General features: G+C 50.4%; 1 protein-coding gene across 1 annotated transcript; it reads left to right on the forward strand.

Annotated features, from left to right (window-relative positions):
• The first annotated feature begins 15,022 nt into the window (after nt 1–15,022).
• On the forward strand, nt 15,023–16,198 carry LOC146764948 (uncharacterized). Its single transcript, XM_085563113.1, has 2 exons — nt 15,023–15,682; nt 15,887–16,198. The coding sequence occupies exons 1-2, from the start codon at nt 15,263–15,265 to the stop codon at nt 16,196–16,198; spliced, it is 732 nt and encodes a 243-aa protein (XP_085419239.1). The 5' UTR covers nt 15,023–15,262.
• Nucleotides 16,199–17,909: the final 1,711 nt, after the last annotated feature.

Genomic DNA, 17,909 nt, shown 5'->3' on the forward strand with positions numbered 1-17,909 from the left:
CCCTTACAAAAACCTGATTTATACCCGAGTCCTGGGTCAAGGGTCCCAAGTTCCTTGCCTCACCACCGTCCAGCTGCACGCCTGTACCCATAAGATCCCAAACCCGGAGTAGCCAGGTAGCATAAGCCTCACGCCCTCGTCGCACAATGTCTTTATGCAGATTGCGAAGACTTTCGTACGTCAGGGACTCGGTGATGATAGCAATCTCTGGCTCCCCTGTGGGTTGTGAGGTTCCTCCATTCCTGTCCCTATCTGCAGGGTGCTCTGCTTTCACCTTAGACTTCCTTGTTTTTACCGGGGCCACTGCTGCTGACCGTGACTGCCCTTGTGGTTCAGCTGGAACCTGGACAGTTGTAACATTAGTGGGTTCCACAGCTGTACTATTAGACTGTCCCTCCTCAAGGCAAAGGGCCGGTTTCTCACCAGCTGGGGAAATGCACTCCTTCAGCATCTCTCGTATCTCCTTAACCAGAACCCTCACCCAATCTGGGCGGTTCATTTCTGAGGTGGGCTGTGGGGCAGGGTCAGGCTCTGGAGCAGCAGCATCTCGAGTCTGTGGTGTAGGTGTGAGGGTAGTTATCCAGGTTAATCTTCCCTTATCTCTGAATGCTAAATATAACAGGACTATCAGCAACACCACCCATTGTATGGTATCATTAGCACTTATAAAGGATCTTAACCCTTTGAGAACTGGTGGAGCAGACCCAAAAAGATGGTTAAAAGGTTGAGAGAAAGTTTGCCCAGGTGCTATTTCCTCGCAGTAGGTACCGTTATTAAAGTAACCCCAAAAACATACAGTTAACGTGTGATAGCTATGAATCCATGTACCTGCCTTCCAGAGGAAATTAAAGATCCATGAATTCCTCACCCAATTAACCCAGAAGCCAAACTTGATAACAGACACCGTAGCCTTAGTTATAGGACCCATTTTTAGATAAGGGTCTGCAAATGGAAAAAGTATAGCTACGATCACATGCCACCCAAACCAAGGTAAACTAGACCACATGGTGATGCTGAAGATGTTTTTACACACAACAAAACCAAATTACTTAAGAACTGTTAATCCTTTTTCCCTCTCAATGCCCTCGGGCCTCACGTTGATGCGCCAAATTCTGTCTTGGTTAGACAAGACAGGAGTCTGTGAAAGAGGGCAAAGCCTCCTGTACAATGGAGAACGGCAAACCCCCCTCCCCCTGAATTACCAGGATCTTTAAATTAAAAGGCTCTCAGGCAAAGATATGGGAGTGGGAGTAACAATTCTTTACTAGGAGAAAACTGGACAACAATTTAAAAAAAGGCAAATGCAATCGGTACAAACAAAACCAGTGAAAGAAAAAAAAGTCTAGAACCTGAGGATTGCCAGTATCAGGTTTGCTGGGACAATTGCTTTCCCTTGCAATAGTTGATGAGTTGCAGCTGAAGTGGTGATCTTTAGAAGGGTATAATTTTCCTCTGAAGATCTGGTGGCAGTGGGGGCCGGTCTTCCTCTGCGCCGGGGTTGCCTCTGAGCTCCGCTGCCGTCGCCTCTGCACGCGCCGGCTGCTTCGCTGCGAGTGCCGCCGAAGAGAGAGAGAGCGAGAGCTGCTTTTCTGGGAATCCCGCGAAGAGAGAGAGAGAGCTGCTTCTCTCGGAGTCCCGCGAAGAAGAGGGAGAGAGCTGCTTCTCTCGGAGTCCCGCGAAGAAGAGAGCGAGCTGCTTCCCCCCTCTGGGTGGGACCCCTCACCGTGTTACATTTTTTCAGCTCTTCATTGAATCAGTCAAAGGTGTATACACAAACCATTGTCTCTGAGAGAGATAACAAAAAACCTGTCCAACCGGTTCGCCTTCGACAGATGGCAAATGGAATACAAGCTTATCTTACAACCCAGGACACTGGGCCTCAGCGGCTGCCAGGCAGGGCTGGGGAGGCCATTGGCCACTGAATCCATCCCTGGCTGCTGAGATCCTGGTCCTCCCTGCACTGCGGCCGCTCACAGAAATGCAAAGGCAGCTCTGCAGCTTGTGCAGAAAACAGCCCCGAGGCTGGAGTCGAACACAGCAAGGGCCAGAGCCCAGCCATGTGGCCAGAGCGGCTGCCATAATTCTGGCTGGGCCCCCTGAGATCTGGACACAGCCCCCCCAGTATGGCCTGAAAATCCATCACTGTGATTGCTGTGGGTGCCGCCCGTCAGGGATCAAGTGACCTTCTGCAGGCCCCGGGCAACATATTAACTCTCTCAGAGTGCAGATAAGACTTGTAGAGCTTAAATCCTCCCTTGTGTGAGAGAAAGAGACAGAGTGAAGACACATAGAGGAGCAATAGGAAGTCACCAAGGTCGGTAAAGAAAAAATCAAGTCCCAGATGAAAGGAGAATGAGGAGATGACTTAGGTTTTGGGCTGAAATCCTCTTGTAAGACTATGGAGAAGATATAATTGATACATCAGACTCTTTCCCTGTAACTCATTGAAAAGTATGGGGGATGAAGTGTTCAAATTGCAATAATGAACAAAGGCATCTATGCTAAAGCAAGGAGATGGTGAAATACCTGTGATCGCATGAGAAGTTTGAACAAAGAGAGAGAAGAGTGATGAAGACCCTTTGCCCCAGCGAAAGAAGAAGACCTCTGTTCTCAGAAATTATGATCTCAGAGACACATTAAAGAGAACCTTGGCTCTTCAACAGCTCATACTTAAAATAGTACCCCAGAAGTTGACACAGCCCATAAACACAGCTGTGGGAAAGCTGTGAAAGATGGGAGGAACTTCACGGTTGCAGATTCCCAGGCGGCTGCTATTCATGGAAATTAAAAGCAATGAGAAAACTGTTTTCTTGTGGAGAAGTGTCCATAAAATGTCAAGAGGGACACCTCTCCCAATGTGAACTGAAGTAAGACTTTGATTCCAGTTGTGGGCATGGGTTTGCAAATGTTTAATTTCACAGGAGTCTTGGAATCCTGTGGGCAGGGTCATGCAAAAATAACCCTTAGGACCCTCAAAATCCACCCAGGATCCCCAATTCACCCTTGCCAGCTGTCTCTGGGGACTCTGAATCTTCCCCTCACCACCCTGAAGGGGTCTCTGGAGAACCCAAATTCCCCTCCCTGGGGATGACTTTGGAGTGGGGGTAGGGGTGGGTGTGGAGACCCTCCTGAAGGGCTCAATACCTGCCGGAACCAGGGTGTGGGACACAGGAGGGGACATCCTGGGGACGTGGGGGGAGTCCCAGGGGGATCCTGGGGATCTCTGGTGCTTGGTACCAGAGTACCGATGAAACAGAGTAAAAATTTAACGGGATAGAAATCCATTCAGATTTAGGAGAAATGTGCCGCACAGCAGCTTGCTAACATGGGTAAAATATGCTGTGTATTCTGCTAACTCTGCTGTGCTTGTAAAACTGTCCCAGACAAAGAGAATAATGCAATCTCCAAGCTGAAGAGACAAGAGGGGCCCCTTGAACTCTGAAACTAAGAAGAAAAAACCAAAGCTAAGTCTGCAAGAAATGGACAAAGGGATTAGAGAGTTCTCTGTACAAGGGCCAACTGCAAATTGTAATGCGAAATCAGCGGAATGAATGTGCATTAACCTATTGTGAAATTCTATGTATATGTGAATTAGTAAGGGGTGATAAAAAAAGGCTTGGGGATCCTCAGGGGCGCGCATGTCCTTTGAAGGGGAACCATTCCCATGTGCACCCAGCGCTGTAATGAACATACCGTCCCTACAAATCTTTCTTGGAATTGTGGAATCTTGATTTTTCACCGCATTTCACAAAGCCCAGGCCAGGGGTCCCCAGTGAGTCTGGGGTCCGGTGCTGATGCTTGGAGTGAGCTCGAGAGGTCTCCAGTAGGTCTCAGTGGGGGGGTCCCTGATGCTCAGTACCAGAGCTCGGAGACTCTTCTACGGGTCCTTGGTGGGTTCCTGGTGCTCGGTCCTGGAGCTTAGAGCCTGGTCTGGGGGGTTCTGGTGTCCAGTCCCAGAACTCAGAGCTCACACTGGCCACATGGTGAGGGGAAGATTTTGGGTTCCCAGAGTGCCCTGGAGGGGGAAGGGGCAGATTTGGGATCCTCACGTGAGGAGGAGGGGAAATTTAGAGTCCCCAAAAAATTCTCTGGAAATGCTGGGGCTGCAGTGGGGAGGAATTAGGATACTCAGGTGAGGTGGGGGGAGGCCAAATTTTCTGGTCCCCAAAGTCCTCTGAGATGGGAAGGGGGGGCAGACTTAGGGTCCCCAGGTGAAAGGGGGGAGGCCAACCACACACTTTGGGCTGTCCCCAGGAATGTCCCCAAATCTCCAATACCCTCAGAGGCAGCTGAGGGGGGGTTGCCCCTTTCTCCCCCCCTGCCTTGGGGACATTCCAGGGTGTCACCTTCTTTCATCCCCCACTGTCCTGACCCCAATCCCAATGTCATGTGGGTGCTGATCCCATTAAGAGCTTTTGCTCGGGTGGGGGAGGTGACACTGTGGCCATCCCCCTGGCCCACACTGTCTTTGTCACCAGCTGTTCCTCAGGCATCAGCCTGGCCGTGGCCATGCAGTTGCGAGGGACCCCCTGTTCTGCTTTGAAAGCAAAACTAGTGAGAGACTCCAAGTCAGAAATACAATTTATTGGGAAAAGGGAAAAGAAACAAAATACATGCAATGATACAAAAGGAAGACCACCAACAAAGTCAGAATACAACCTGATATTCCTTTGGCCAGCGTGTTGGTAGCAGTCTAAACTGGAGTGGCTGCAGTCCATTGGAGTGGCAGATGTGGTTCTGCTGAAGCAATGATCTTGCAGAAGGGTGTGGTTTTCCTCTGAAGGTCTGGTGGTGGTGTAGATGGTCTGGTCTTCCTCTGGGAACCCAGTGGGAAAAGCCCGACTGTAGTGTTCCAAATGTCATAATATATCCAGGTAGCAATACTTGGCTCCTCCCCCTGGGCAGAGCATCTCACAATGGGATCATGTCATTTCAGCAGTCAGGCAGTGAGGTTCAATGGCCCATTAAATGAAGATATTTCCCTGAACAGGGAATGGGTTTTGGAAGAGATAAAGAAAACTGCCCCACCTGGTTTTAATGGCTGGCCCATTAACAGAGGATATCTCCCCCTGGAGTTATGAGGGATGGGTCATGGAAGAGATAAAGAACACTGCTCCACCAGGTTTCAACAGATGGTGGTAGAATAAATACTTCTGTTTACATCTCGCATTGCAACTGAAGACAAGATGGACACGGATCTGGGGGTGATGCAAGGGGGACATCAGCACAGGGGTGACACAGGGACACTGGGGACACGGACCAGAGGTTGACAACGAGCAGCGGGGACACTGGATTGAGGTGACACCAGCGAGTGTTCCCAAGACAGGTCCCACAGACAGGGCTGAGGTTTGGAAATGAGAAATCCTATTTCTGAGAGACAAACAAGGTATGAGAGCGTTTTGTTGGGGACTCCTCCTGCCCCAAGCAATCTCTAGAAGTCACCAGACATATTGCATCCACAAAAATCTCCAGACCACCAAGATTCAGCCCAAAAAAACTCCAGATCACAAAAATTTATGTGGAAAAACCCTCAGAAATATCACCACTAAGCCTTCCAAGACCTGAATTGCTCATGATCATCCCAAAAAAGCTCCCCACTAGTTTCCCCTCTATGGTCTCTCCACTTTGGACTTCTGGGGATCCTGCGTATATTGAGGGTTTCCGTCTCTGGGTTCCCCAAGCTCTCCAGGCTGTCAGGGGTCCCAGGAATCCCTAGGGTCCCCCCTCTCTGCTCTTCTGACCTTGGGCTTCTGGGGCTCCCCCTTCTCTCTGCTGCTGGGGGTTCCCTGCAGCTCCAGGGGCTTCCCTGGATCCCCCTCTCTGGGCTCCCACCTAGCGATGCCAGGGCTCTTGGGGTCCCAGCGCTCCCCTTTCCCCTGACTCTGCTCCAGGCTGTGGGGAGCTCCAGGATTTCCCCCTCGCCAGGGTGTTCCCCTCTCTGGGCTCAGTCCTGCGGGTCTCCACTCTCTGGGCTGCACACTTCTGGCACAGCCCAAGTGCACCAATTTGCTGGCACAGAAATCCAAAACCTGGCAACTTCCTGGCGCGAGTTCTAGCCCTGTCCACATCTTGTGTTTGCTGCACCAGTACCTGGATTTGGAAATTTCCTGGTGCCGGCTGTGCCCAAATCTGGCAGATTTCTGTTGCTGCCATCAACATGGCCCAGATCTGATGTTTGCTGGCACTGCCAGCACCCAGATCTGAAAACTTCTTGGTGCCAGCACATCCCAAGTCCAGAGATTTGCTGGCACAAAAGCCAACATTTGGAACATTCCGGGTTCTGGCTCCAGCACCATCCAGATCTGCTTTTTGCTGGGACCACCAGTGCCCATATCAGGAAATTTTCTGGTGCCAGAACAGACAAAGTCGAGTAATTTGCTGGCACAGAAACCCAAAAGCCAGAAATTTCCACTTCTGACACCACCCAGGTGGTGATTGCTGGCACCACCACTGCCCAGATTTGGAAATTTCTTGGTGTCTTCACAGCCCAGGTCTAGCAATTTGGTTTTTAGCTAGCTGAGGCAGAGAAGTTCCTCAGACTGTGGCTTTCCTTTTTCTTGGAACTGTTTAACCCTGCTCTGGACTGAAAACCCAGGAAAACACCGGCAGCTCACACCTGTGGCCCACTGAGGTCTGGGACCCTGCATTCCAGTGCCAGAGGGACTGAAAAGAGACCGAGTGAGCCAACTACAACCCACAAAAAGGACTTTCTGAATTGCCATCTCTTCAGAATTGCGAGGGGGTTTATTTCATATTATTCATGTTTGTGAATATGTTACTTGTTAAATAAACTGTTTTTTTTTCACTTTTCTCCAGGGAAGTCTTCTCCTGAAATAGTAGTGGGAGGGGCCGCTTGAACTTGATTTGTAGATGGACTCCTTTTGAAGGTTTCCTCACAACATTTGCCCTAAACCAGGACAGTCACAATTGTGCCACTTCACCAGTGGCACAACTCCCCAGCACCCCAGGAAAAGAAATGACATGTCAAGTTCTCCAAACATTTGGCCTTCTTTGCTGCAAAAGTCGTGCTGCACACACAGCGCAGTGTGGAAAGCCAAGAGAAGCTGCAGTAGGTGGCAAATCTTGGGACAGAAGCTCGACCTTGTTCTCCATGACAGGTTCTTGACAAGAGCAGACAGGAGAAGATTCCTGGAAAAGTGAAACAGCTTTGCAGAAGTGAAATGAAAATGAAAGAAAAATTCAAGATGTTTTCCTCTATTAATTTCTATGCTCCCCTTTTCCATGTTGCACAACTTCTCCATGCCATGAATTCCAAATGGATCTCACCCCTAAGATGGGTCACTTAGCAAGTTATAGACACTCTAAAATACCATGAGCTATGTTATAAATTGTGACACGACAATTTGAAGTGTCTTAATTCAATAAAGCAATTTTATTTAAAATAGCAAGCGAGTAAGGCAGGCAAAGCACAGCGCTGGGCGGCCGGGGAGTCTCCTGCTCCACCAACGGCGCGCAAAAATTTTCTGTCCCAACCTTCCTTTTATCCCCCCCCATCTCTTTGCAGGCGTGACTCTCCAGATGTAGTCTGAGTCTGGTCGTTGTGATAGCTTCTAAGTCTCTTCTTTTGAGATGCAGCAAGCAGACCAGATACACACACACAGGACTCTAATCTCAACCTCCTTATCACCTTGTAAGCAAATAAGCATTTCAAAGACACACCAGTACATTCTTATGCAAACCAAGGTAAGCGAGCATATCACAGTGAACAAATGATCTTCCACTTATCTCAATTCCCCCCTTTTTCTTGTTCATCTTTATTTTGTTCACTGAATCTTTGTAACTCTTGGTGACTTAGTATTAGGGTCTCATCTACATCGTGTATGGGTTCATATTTTGCCCTAATGAGCATTAAATGTACTGCCTCTAATCGTCCCTTTACTATTTTTATTGCCTTATTGAAGATGCATGGCCCAAAGGTCAGTCCCAATATTATCAGTATCAGAGGTCCTGCAAGGGTGGATAACAAGGTAGTTAACCAAGGAGATTGATTGAACTATGATTCATACTAACTTTGCTGTGCCTCTCTTTCCCTCTTTCTCTGCTCTAATCTTCTCCTTAATTCTGCCATGGTGTCTGTAACAACTCCAGTATGATCAGCGTATGCACAGCATTCCTCCTTCAGGGCTACACACAATCCCCCTTGTTGTAATAATAGCAAGTCTAAACCCCTTCTGTTCTGCAACACCACCTCAGATAGGGACCTTAATGATTTTACCAATCCATCGATGGCCTGCTCAATTTTACTCAGATCTTCATCTACTGAAATTCTTAATGCTTTAAATTCCTTTTGTTGATTTACTAGGGATGCCACCCCAGTTCCAGCTCCTATTCTTCCGATGGTAAGGAGAGTTGCAATAGTTAAGGCAGTGAGGGGTTCCCTTTTCATTAGATGGTGTTCTGGCACAGTTTGTTGTTCATATATGTAGTCACTTGTATGGTAGGTAATTCTGGGCATAATCGTTACCTGGATGCAGTAGTCTTGGCTTGGATTAAACAGTTTCAGTGAGATGCACGGTGTGACACCCAGAGTGTTACATACCCACTTAGTGTTAGCTGCTGGCAATAGCCAGTCAGCCGGTTTCTTTCCACCTGTTTCTATTACTCCACAAAGGTATTCTCTTTGTGTTGGGATTTTTCCTATGCATCTCCCTTTCCCTGTTACCTGAGCCAAGGTAAGCCCCGGTGTTGTCTCTTTACCCTTTTTCTACAAACACTGATTCGGATTAGTTCCATTCTGCCGCGCTCCCGCCCCGGTTCCCTTTGTCTCAGCCCCGGCTAGCTCTTGTGGGGCGAGGGTGGGCGATGGAGGCACCCTCCGCCGCTCCCAGCTGGGGTTTGGAGAGTGCCTTTGTGGGTTCCGGGCAGCGCTAGCAAGCCTCGTGGTGGTAAATGAAGAGCGGATCCTGCTGGGGGCTAAGTCCAAGTTTATTGTAGCCCAACGGGGCCAAATAACCTAGAACGATGCCAGCCAACAGGAACAAGCACAAGGTGCTTGCACTGGCTTATAAACTGTAAGGGAGGGGTATCCAACGACCAATGGGAATAGGGATAGGGGGTGGCTCCGGGATGGGGGGATACAACGTGGTCCAATGGGGGAAGGATATGGGGGGAGCCCCAGGTTCTCGCCCAATCACCTGGTGCCCTGAGTAGAAGCTTCTGGATGGATGGGAAGGGGCACCGAGTGATAGACAAGGCACCCGGGGGGGGTAAAATGCCTCTTTCAGGGTGATGGATAGATACTGGGAAGGCGGGAAGGGAGGACAAGGCGGGAAAACTGGGGATAAACCAAGTTGCACACGGGGGTACAAAGGAATAAACCAATACGTAATACAGGGATAATAAAACATATACATAACGCAACTCCACACCATTCACTCTTCTGGGCTTTGCAGTGACCCCTATGGCTTCATAAAATGGGGGTCTTAAATTATAGCACAGCCAACAGTCTTCCGTCAGTTTTGGGTTGGTTCTATTTAGGACACCATAACTTGCTTTCATAACCTTCCAGAGTATATTACCCTCCTGGGTTTTTTTTCTGTTCGTCTCCTGAAGTGTTTTCATTCTGAATTTTATTCTGGGTCTGATCCCTTTCTTTTGTTTGTTTGGCTAAAACAACCTCCTTTTCTAATAACACTGGGTTTGGCCCTACAGGTTCAGGATCAGGGGGTACAATTTCCTTCTTTATAAATATTAAGCTACCAAAATTGCCAAAATCAGCCGAATATAAACGAACGCCCTAAGTTTTTCCAATTAACCATATACTATCCTCTGGCCTTAATGCAGTAATTTGTATATTCCTGCAAATATTTTCTGGGGGTTTATGACCTGTCCAGTAGCCAGGAGGAATACAACCATCTGGCTTCCAGACTACCTTAATGTATGGATCAGGAGTGGGGGGGTCCCATGTACCAGCTATTGTTTCACAACCCCAATATGCACAGTAATATTGTCCAGGACTATTGCAATACCCTTTACCAGGATTCGAAGCAGGACACATATAAAACAATGAAACCTAATGGGAACCCCAACGAGTACCTAAGGATGCCACAGGTAACTGGAAAGTGGGAGCTCCAGCTGTAGTATTGCTCCTTATAACTCGTGAATCCTCCCATCTTCCTAAAGTCCACTTGAAAGGTTCATGAGTTGTTATTTCCGCAGTATTACAAGATATACAAAGGAAAATCACAAGCAGTAAGCAAATGGCACGTGGGGTCTGGTTTCTCACACTGCAACCATTATACCCTTGTGACTTCTTTCCCTCTATTAGCTGGTTATCACCAAAATACCCTTGAGCCCAAAAACTATTTCTGCCTTTGTTACTCCCAGTCCCGGGGTAGTTCCGCAAATATTGCTTGCGTATTCCATCCTGAGGGCTCCTTCCTCCACAGCTGTTTACTCCTCTGCCTCGCCCGTCGACTCGGGTGCTTCGAGCCACAGGGTGTACCATCTTCTCGGCAGCAAGAGTATTCTTCAGGAGGGGATTTATGCCCTCTAGTGCCTTGCCGCATGCAATAAGAATGCCAATTTTGATCTTTTACCTCTGGTGCGGTACAACTGACCCCTTTTAGGTCTTTCCTACAAAGGCCTTCTATGATCTCTGCCACAAATGGGCTCGGCTCGTTTGTATGGTAGCAGTAATAGTCTGGGTGAATGCCCTTTGAGAAAATTTCCCACCACTCTTTAGATTCCAATCGGATTTCCCCTCTAGTCACTTTACAGGTCAGTACCCAAGCTGCAATCTCTCTTTGTACGTTCCAACAGGAATTGCAAGTTCCTCGTGGAGGATACCCTCTGTTGCAATGTGACCACCACCGTTCCCCACACACCTTACAGATATAGCATACAAAAGGATAGCAATTACAATTTTGATTTTTACACTTTACCCTAACACTTGAATTACTAATTAGTCCACTATCTAAGTAATATAAGTCTGATGTGTATTCAATCTGATAAGAGTCCATTAGTTTCTCTGTAACTTCAATTTCAGGTTCCCGGGAGGACTGATTACTTGCCACACAGTGTTGTTAACTGGTCCTTTTACTCGACTGGCATGTGTCCATCCTCTTTCTGCAGTCTGAATTGCAGTTTCTGTAGTGAGTAACACAAGATAAGGACCTTCCCATTGTGGGGTTAGTGTAGATTCTTTCCAGGATTTTATTAACACATAGACTCCTGGATGTATTTTATGTATTTTTTAAATCTAAAGGGGGTCTTTGCGTAATGATTCCTCTTTCCCAAAGTTCATTGCGGCGTTTCATTAAGGCAATAATATATGAGGTTATTTTATAGTCCTTCAACCGGGGGTGGTCTCGGGGTTCCTCCAAATCATATGGCATCCCGTATAGCATTTCAAAAAAAAAGGAAATCCCAACATCTGCTCTGGGTCTTGTTCTTATGTACAATAGGGCTAAAGGGAGACACTTGACCCATGTCAATTTTGTTTCTATTATTAATTTGGTTAATTGCTTTTTTAGTTCCCCATTCATTCTTTCCACTCTTCCCGAACTTTGGGGATGCCATGGGGTATGGTATTCTCACTTAATTCCCAGAGCATGTGAGATATCCTCAGTTATTTTGGACACAAAGTGGGGTCCCCTATCAGAATCTATTGTTTCTACTATCCCATATCTAGGGATTATTTCTTCTAATAATATTCTGACCACTGTCTGAGCAGTAGTCCGAGTAGTGGGGTAAGCTTCTACAAAATGGGTGAGATGATCTACTATTACTAACAAATATTTATATCTACCCACTTTAGGCAATTCAGTGAAGTCTATTTGTATTTTGGCAAAAGGCCTGTGAGCTAATTCCCTTCCTCCCATGGGCCTTTCCCTAAGATGTTTTCTGTTTACTTTTTGACAGATCAGACAATCTCCCACTACTCTTTTAGCCAAATCATAGATTCCAATACTCATATATTTAGTGGCAAATTGATCTACTAATGCCTGAGTTCCCCAATGAGTCTGGTCATGCAATCTTTGCAAAATTTCTGAGGCCTTGCTTTTAGGTAAAACAGTTCTCCCATCTGGGAGCTTCCATTGCCCTTCAGACCCCTCCTCAATTCCCATCTTTTGTAATTTTTCCTTTTCTTGAGTGGTAAAACTATATATTTGCCATTTTTCTTTGGGGGAGTCCACAGATACAGTGTCCCTCTGCCCCATGTCCCCCCGAGTTCGTAGGGCTGCTTTCTTGGCTTCTTGGTCAGCTAAATTATTTCCCCTGTTTCTAAAGTCCAATCCTTTCTGGTGTCCCCTTAAGTGGACCACAGCAATTTGAGCCGGGCCCCTTAAGGCATTTAAAATTTGGACAATTAGCTCTTGATGAATTAGATCTTTTCCCTGTGAGTTTATAAGTCCCATCTCTTCCCAAATTTTCCAAATGTGTGCACTATCCCATATGCATATTTAGAGTCTGTGTATATTGTTCCAATTTTTCCTTTTAATAACCTTAAAGCCCTGAGTACTGCATATAATTCACAAGCTTGTGCAGACCAGGAGTTACTTAGTGGTCCGGATTCAATTACCTTTAAATCTTTTTATGGATTTGCAACTACTGGAAACCGGGCCAAAGTCCTCTTATTTATTTCTCTTAAATCGTGCACCAATCTGTAGGACCCATCTGACTTCTTTACAGGCAGGATGGGAGTATTGAAGGGAGACATACAGGGCTCTAAAAAGCCCTTTTTCCAATAACCTATCTATTTCAGGTTTTAGTCCTAATTTTCCCTCCCTAGGGATAGGGTATTGTTTTATTCTTACGGGTTTGCCAGGATCACTCATTTCCACTGAGAAAGGCTTAATCTGCAATTTCCCCACCGTTTCTGGGGTATACCACACCTCAGGATTAATTTTCTTTTCATCCTCCACCCTTAAAGGGCAGAGCTTTATCTGTAATTCTTTATTTACAACTTCTAAATTAATACCCAATTCTATTATCAGATCTCTCCCTAATAAATTGTAATCTGCTTCAGGTACCAGTAGTAAAGAACCTATACCACATTTGGAATCAGTTTCTACCATCACATCCTTGATAACAGATACCTCAAAGGGCTCTCCTTTTGCCCCAATTACATGTACAGTGTCAGATGACTTTTTACATCCAAGCGGCAAGGCTTGCACCGTGGATCTTTCAGCCCCGGTATCCACTAAAAATTCCATCTCTTGTTGTTGGGGTCCCACTTTAAGCTTTACCAAGGGCTCCTTATGATGTTTCTTCCCCAACAAATAGAGCCCTTGACACCCCTAATCTTTCTTAAAGGCCTTCTCATCCGCTATCCGTTGTCTGCATCCCCTCTTCATATGTCCCTTCTTTCCACAGTAGAAGCAGATAATTTCACGACCTCTTCCTTTTCCTTCCCTAGAAATATAACTCTGCTTCCGATTCTCCCTTTGTTCTACATTCCTTGCATGGGAATTAGGGTTAGGCCCTTCCCGCACACTTCCATACAATAATGTATCATTTTAACTTTGTCTTTCCCTTTTCTAGATGGGAAAGCATCCCGATTAATTATCATCAAACCCAAGGGGCTATCCCTGGGAATCTGGGGAAGCTTAGCATGGGTCCCCTCTCCCATGGGACCAGAGGGCTTGCTTTTCCTCTGTCCCATCTTCCGGAGTGCACTCAATTTCTCACACACGTGCTCTCCTGGTTCGTGGCCCAGCCCCTCACGGGGAATGGAAAACGCACTAATACAGAGTCCGCACTCACTTGGTCTCTACGAGACCTCTCACACACAGCACTCCGGGAAAACCACCCCAAACCAAGCGGGAAACCGGCCTATACTCACGCGTCCTGCGTCTTCACTGGTTCTTCGTGCACAAAGATTACAGGGGTAACCGGTTCTCCTTTGCCCGTTACTCAATTTAGGTTCGTCGGTGGAGAGTGATCAGAAAGCCTGGGGCAGCCGGGCCGCCATAAGGGCGGGGCGCCTCCCGATCGTCCCGTAGTGACTGATCTACTTCTCCATCCGAGTCACGGCACCAAATTGTTATAAATTGTGACACGACAATTTGAAGTGTCTTAATTCAATAAAGCAATTTTATTTAAAATAGCAAGCGAGTAAGGCAGGCAAAGCACAGCGCTGGGCGGCCGGGGAGTCTCCTGCTCCACCAACGGCGCGCAAAAATTTTCTGTCCCAACCTTCCTTTTATCCCCCCCCTTCTCCTTGCAGGCGTGACTCTCCAGATGTAGTCTGAGTCTGGTCGTTGTGATAGCTTCTAAGTCTCTTCTTTTGAGATACAGCAAGCAGACCAGATATACACACACAGGACTCTAATCTCAACCTCCTTATCACCTTGTAAGCAAATAAGCATTTCAAAGACACACCAGTACATTCTTATGCAAACCAAGGTAAGCGAGCATATCACAGTGAACAAATGATCTTCCACTTATCTCAAGCTACACACAGTTTTCCTTCCCCTGTTTTCAGTGGAAAGCAATGCTGGAGACATAAGTGCAGTGCTTGCGTCAGGGACGAATCCTACACCAAGGGAATGTGCCCCAAGAGTGTTTGAGCCTCAGCAAGGACAATGCACAGCAGCGACCGAGGGCATTCCCCTGCCAGTGTGCAGGAGTCTGGACTCTGGATCTGGGCTCCACACTGCAAAGTTCCCGTGTTTGGACAGACAAAGGGGCTGTCCCCGGAGTGCGCGGGGCTCGGCCGTGGGGCTCGTGGGGCGAGCGGGGAACGGACACGTGGACAAACGGCCTCGGTGCTTCAGCTGCAGAGGCAGCAGCGGCGGCAGCAGCGGCAGCACAAGCAGAGACTCTACAACACTCTTTGTCTTCTTTCTCTTTCCCGTCTTTCCCCTTCTCCCCCGCTGTCGGACACCTTCCTCTCGGTGTCCTTACCCGGTGTCCCTCTCCTCTCCCCCCTCCTTCTCCCCCATGCCGGGCCGGGCCATGCCCCCGGCCCGCCCCCGGCCCCGGGCGGGGCTGCCCCGTCCCCGTCCCCGCCCGCCCCGCCGCGGTCTCGCCTCCGCCCGGCTCTGGCCGTGCTGGCGGCGGCGCTGCCGGGCGGGCATCAGTGCCTGGGGCTGGGCCGGCATCGCCGCCCTTCGGCTCCGCCCAGCCCGAGCCCGGCCCCGGCCCCGGCGCCTCCCGGGCCCCGCGGAGGACACACGCGGCACGGCCGCGCCCGCCGCCCCCGCTGCGGCTTCCCCGGCCCGAGCTCCGCCGCTCGGCAGCGCGGCCGCCGGCCCCGAGCCTCCCGTGCCCCGTTCCCGAGACCGAAGGCCTGGGGATGGCGGGCCCGGGGCGCTTGAGGGGCGCTCGGGGGCCGCTCCTGGCCCCGGGCCGAGCGCTGACAGCCGCGTCCCGCCCGCAGGGAAGGCGCAGGAGGCCCGGCAGGAGCGGTACCGAGTGGGTTCGCTGCTGGGGCGCGGCGGCTGCGGCAGCGGCTTCGCAGCCACGCGGCTCTCGGACGGCGCCCCGGGGAGCGGCGGGGCCGGCGGCGGGCACGGAGGAGGGGAAGGAGGAGGAGGAGGGAGAGAAGGAGGAGGAGGAGGAGGGGAAGGAGGAGGAGGAGGAGGGAGAGAAGGAGGAGGAGGAGGAGGATGGGGCTCGGCAGGGCGGGCGGCGAGCTCAGCCCGCTGCTGCCTTTGGCTTGCAGGTGGCCATCAAAAGGGTGCCACGGAACCGCGTCCGGCACTGGGGCGAGCTGGTGAGTGAGCGGGGCCAGCGGGAAGAGCCGGGCCGTGCCGGGCGGGGATGAGGCGAGGCCCGGCATGGGGGAAGCCACCAGGACGCCTCGAGGGGGAGCGGGCGTGGGGCCAGCGCAGGGCGCAGAGCATCCCGGGCTGGCTGAGGGGTTCCCCTGCCCTGGCACGACATCAGTCCCACTGGTGGCACCGTGGTCCTCCCGCAGCCCGACGGCACCAGCGCACCCCTGGAGATCGTGCTGCTGGACAAGGTGTCCACTGGCTTCCCTGGTGTGGTCCAGCTGCTGGAGTGGCTTGAGCTCCCCAACAGCATTGTGATGTGCTGGAGCGGCCGGAGCGGTCTCAGGACCTCCTGCATTTTTTTTGTGAACGGAGGTTCCTGTGTGAAGAGGTGGCACGGGAGCTGTTCCGCCAGGTGCTGGAGGCCGTGCGGCACTGCACCAGCTGCAGGGTCCTGCACCGCAACATCAAACCAGAGAACATCCTGGTTGACCTGGCCACTGGCCAGGCAAAATTGATCGACTTTGGCTGTGGCACCTACCTGCAAGACACAGCCTACACTCACTTTGCAGGTGAGCCCAGGCAGGGGTGTGCTCCCAGTCCCGCCATCTCATGGCCCAACATCTCACAGGCCAAGCTGGGTGTGGCAGTGAGGATTCTCCCTTTTGCTGCCAGTCAGGGTACTGAGTCTTCAGCTGAGTTGCTTTTGAGCGGGGCTGGGTGGGGAGGCATCTTCCAGCCCCGCTGGCAGCCTTTGCCTACCACTCTGCCTGGGTCTGGGGCTGGAGCAGCAGCCAGAACGACAAAAGCACCGGTGGGTGGAGGTAGTAGAGGAGGGGGCCAGAACCAGTGCACCAGCCAGTTTGGTGTGCAGGCGAGAGGAAGGGCTTGGGCTGCTCCACTCACCTTGTTTGCCTTGGCTTCATAATATTTTTGGGGCAGTGCAGGCAGGGAGGATAAGGAGATGTTTTTTTCCCCAGCCCTGAGTGGGTTTTTCCTTTGCATGTCATGGTCAGGCCTTGCTGGGGCTCCTGCTGCCCTCTTCCAACACCAGTGGTTTCTTGTCCAGCCCTGAGTTTGTACACAAGTCCCAGGTGCTGGCGAGAGTGCAGCAGTCGCCCCGTGTGCCACTGGGGTGGCCCCTGCACACCCAGGGATGGTAGGGTCAGGCTCTGGAAGCAGCAGCATCCCCCTGATGAACTCCATCTGTATTCCATAGGAACACTGTCATACAGCCCCCTGGAATGGACCCACTTGGGCTGGTACCATAGAGAGGCAGCAACAGTCTGGTCCCTGGGCATCCTGCTGCACCAGATGGTCTGTGGGCAGCACCCTTTCAGGAGGGGCCGGAAGATCAGCTGGGACCATCAGCTCTCGCTGCTACATCGGCTCTCTCCAGGTGGATCCTCATCTCTGGCCACGGGGGAATACCAGTGCTGGGAGACAGCAGCGGGCTCGTGAGCATCTCACTCTGGCAGCCACTGAGGGGATGGCACATGTCCTGCTCTCCTGCTCTCCTCCACAACAGGGAATTGACGGGAAAGTTTAGGCCCAGCTCTAAGAACAAATCAAGCATGGCCTGGGCATGGGAAGAGTGGGGAAAAGCAGACAGGAGCCTTCTCTAGCTGACCGGTGGTTTCTGGTTTCTCAGCCCAGAGTGCCAAGATCTTATCAGGTGGTGTTTATCCATGCACTTCTTGGACAGACCTTCCTTAGAAGACCTGTTCTGTGATCCTTGGATACAGGCTATTCATGTGCCATAGAAGAAGGGAGAGAGCCACATGCACACTTTGCTCCAGAGCCCTGTTAAGTTACAGCTCCACACATGCCCTGGCAGTCAGAAGCAAGGAAAGCCAGATTTTTTCCCTGCCTGTATCAATGTACTGGGGTCTTTGGGTGGGAACACGCAGCCCTTGTGCTGGAGCTGAGCTGCTCTGCCCAGCACTGGTGGCTGCCATCCGAGCTGTTTTTGCTTGTCCTTCTTCCCTGACAGCTGGGGCCCTGGGCAGAATGGTGACAGCCTGATCTGACGCCCAGGGAAGGAGAAGGAGCCCCTGGAGAAGCTGTACCAGGTGGGGCTGCTGCTGGAGACAGCAAGGACGACATCAAGGATGACAACCTCTTCCTCAACTTGGCCACTAGCAGCTGAAGATGATGGACTTCTGGCACCTTCTTCAAAGTCAGGCTCCACAGCGAATTTGCAGATGAGTCCACAGCCGGGGAAATGCT

Source organism: Lonchura striata, chromosome 30 (genome assembly GCF_050655825.1).
Source record: "Lonchura striata isolate lonStrDom1 chromosome 30, ASM5065582v1, whole genome shotgun sequence".
NCBI lineage: Eukaryota > Metazoa > Chordata > Aves > Passeriformes > Estrildidae > Lonchura > Lonchura striata.

What these genes read in the sequence shown, in the direction of transcription:
- LOC146764948 (XM_085563113.1), top strand. Translation starts at nt 15,263, where the DNA reads ATGGCGGGCCCGGGGCGCTTGAGGGGCGCTCGGGGGCCGCTCCTGGCC. An exon ending in TCCGGCACTGGGGCGAGCTG is followed by an intron (nt 15,683 to 15,886) that starts GTGAGTGAGCGG and finishes GTCCTCCCGCAG; the next exon opens with CCCGACGGCACCAGCGCACC.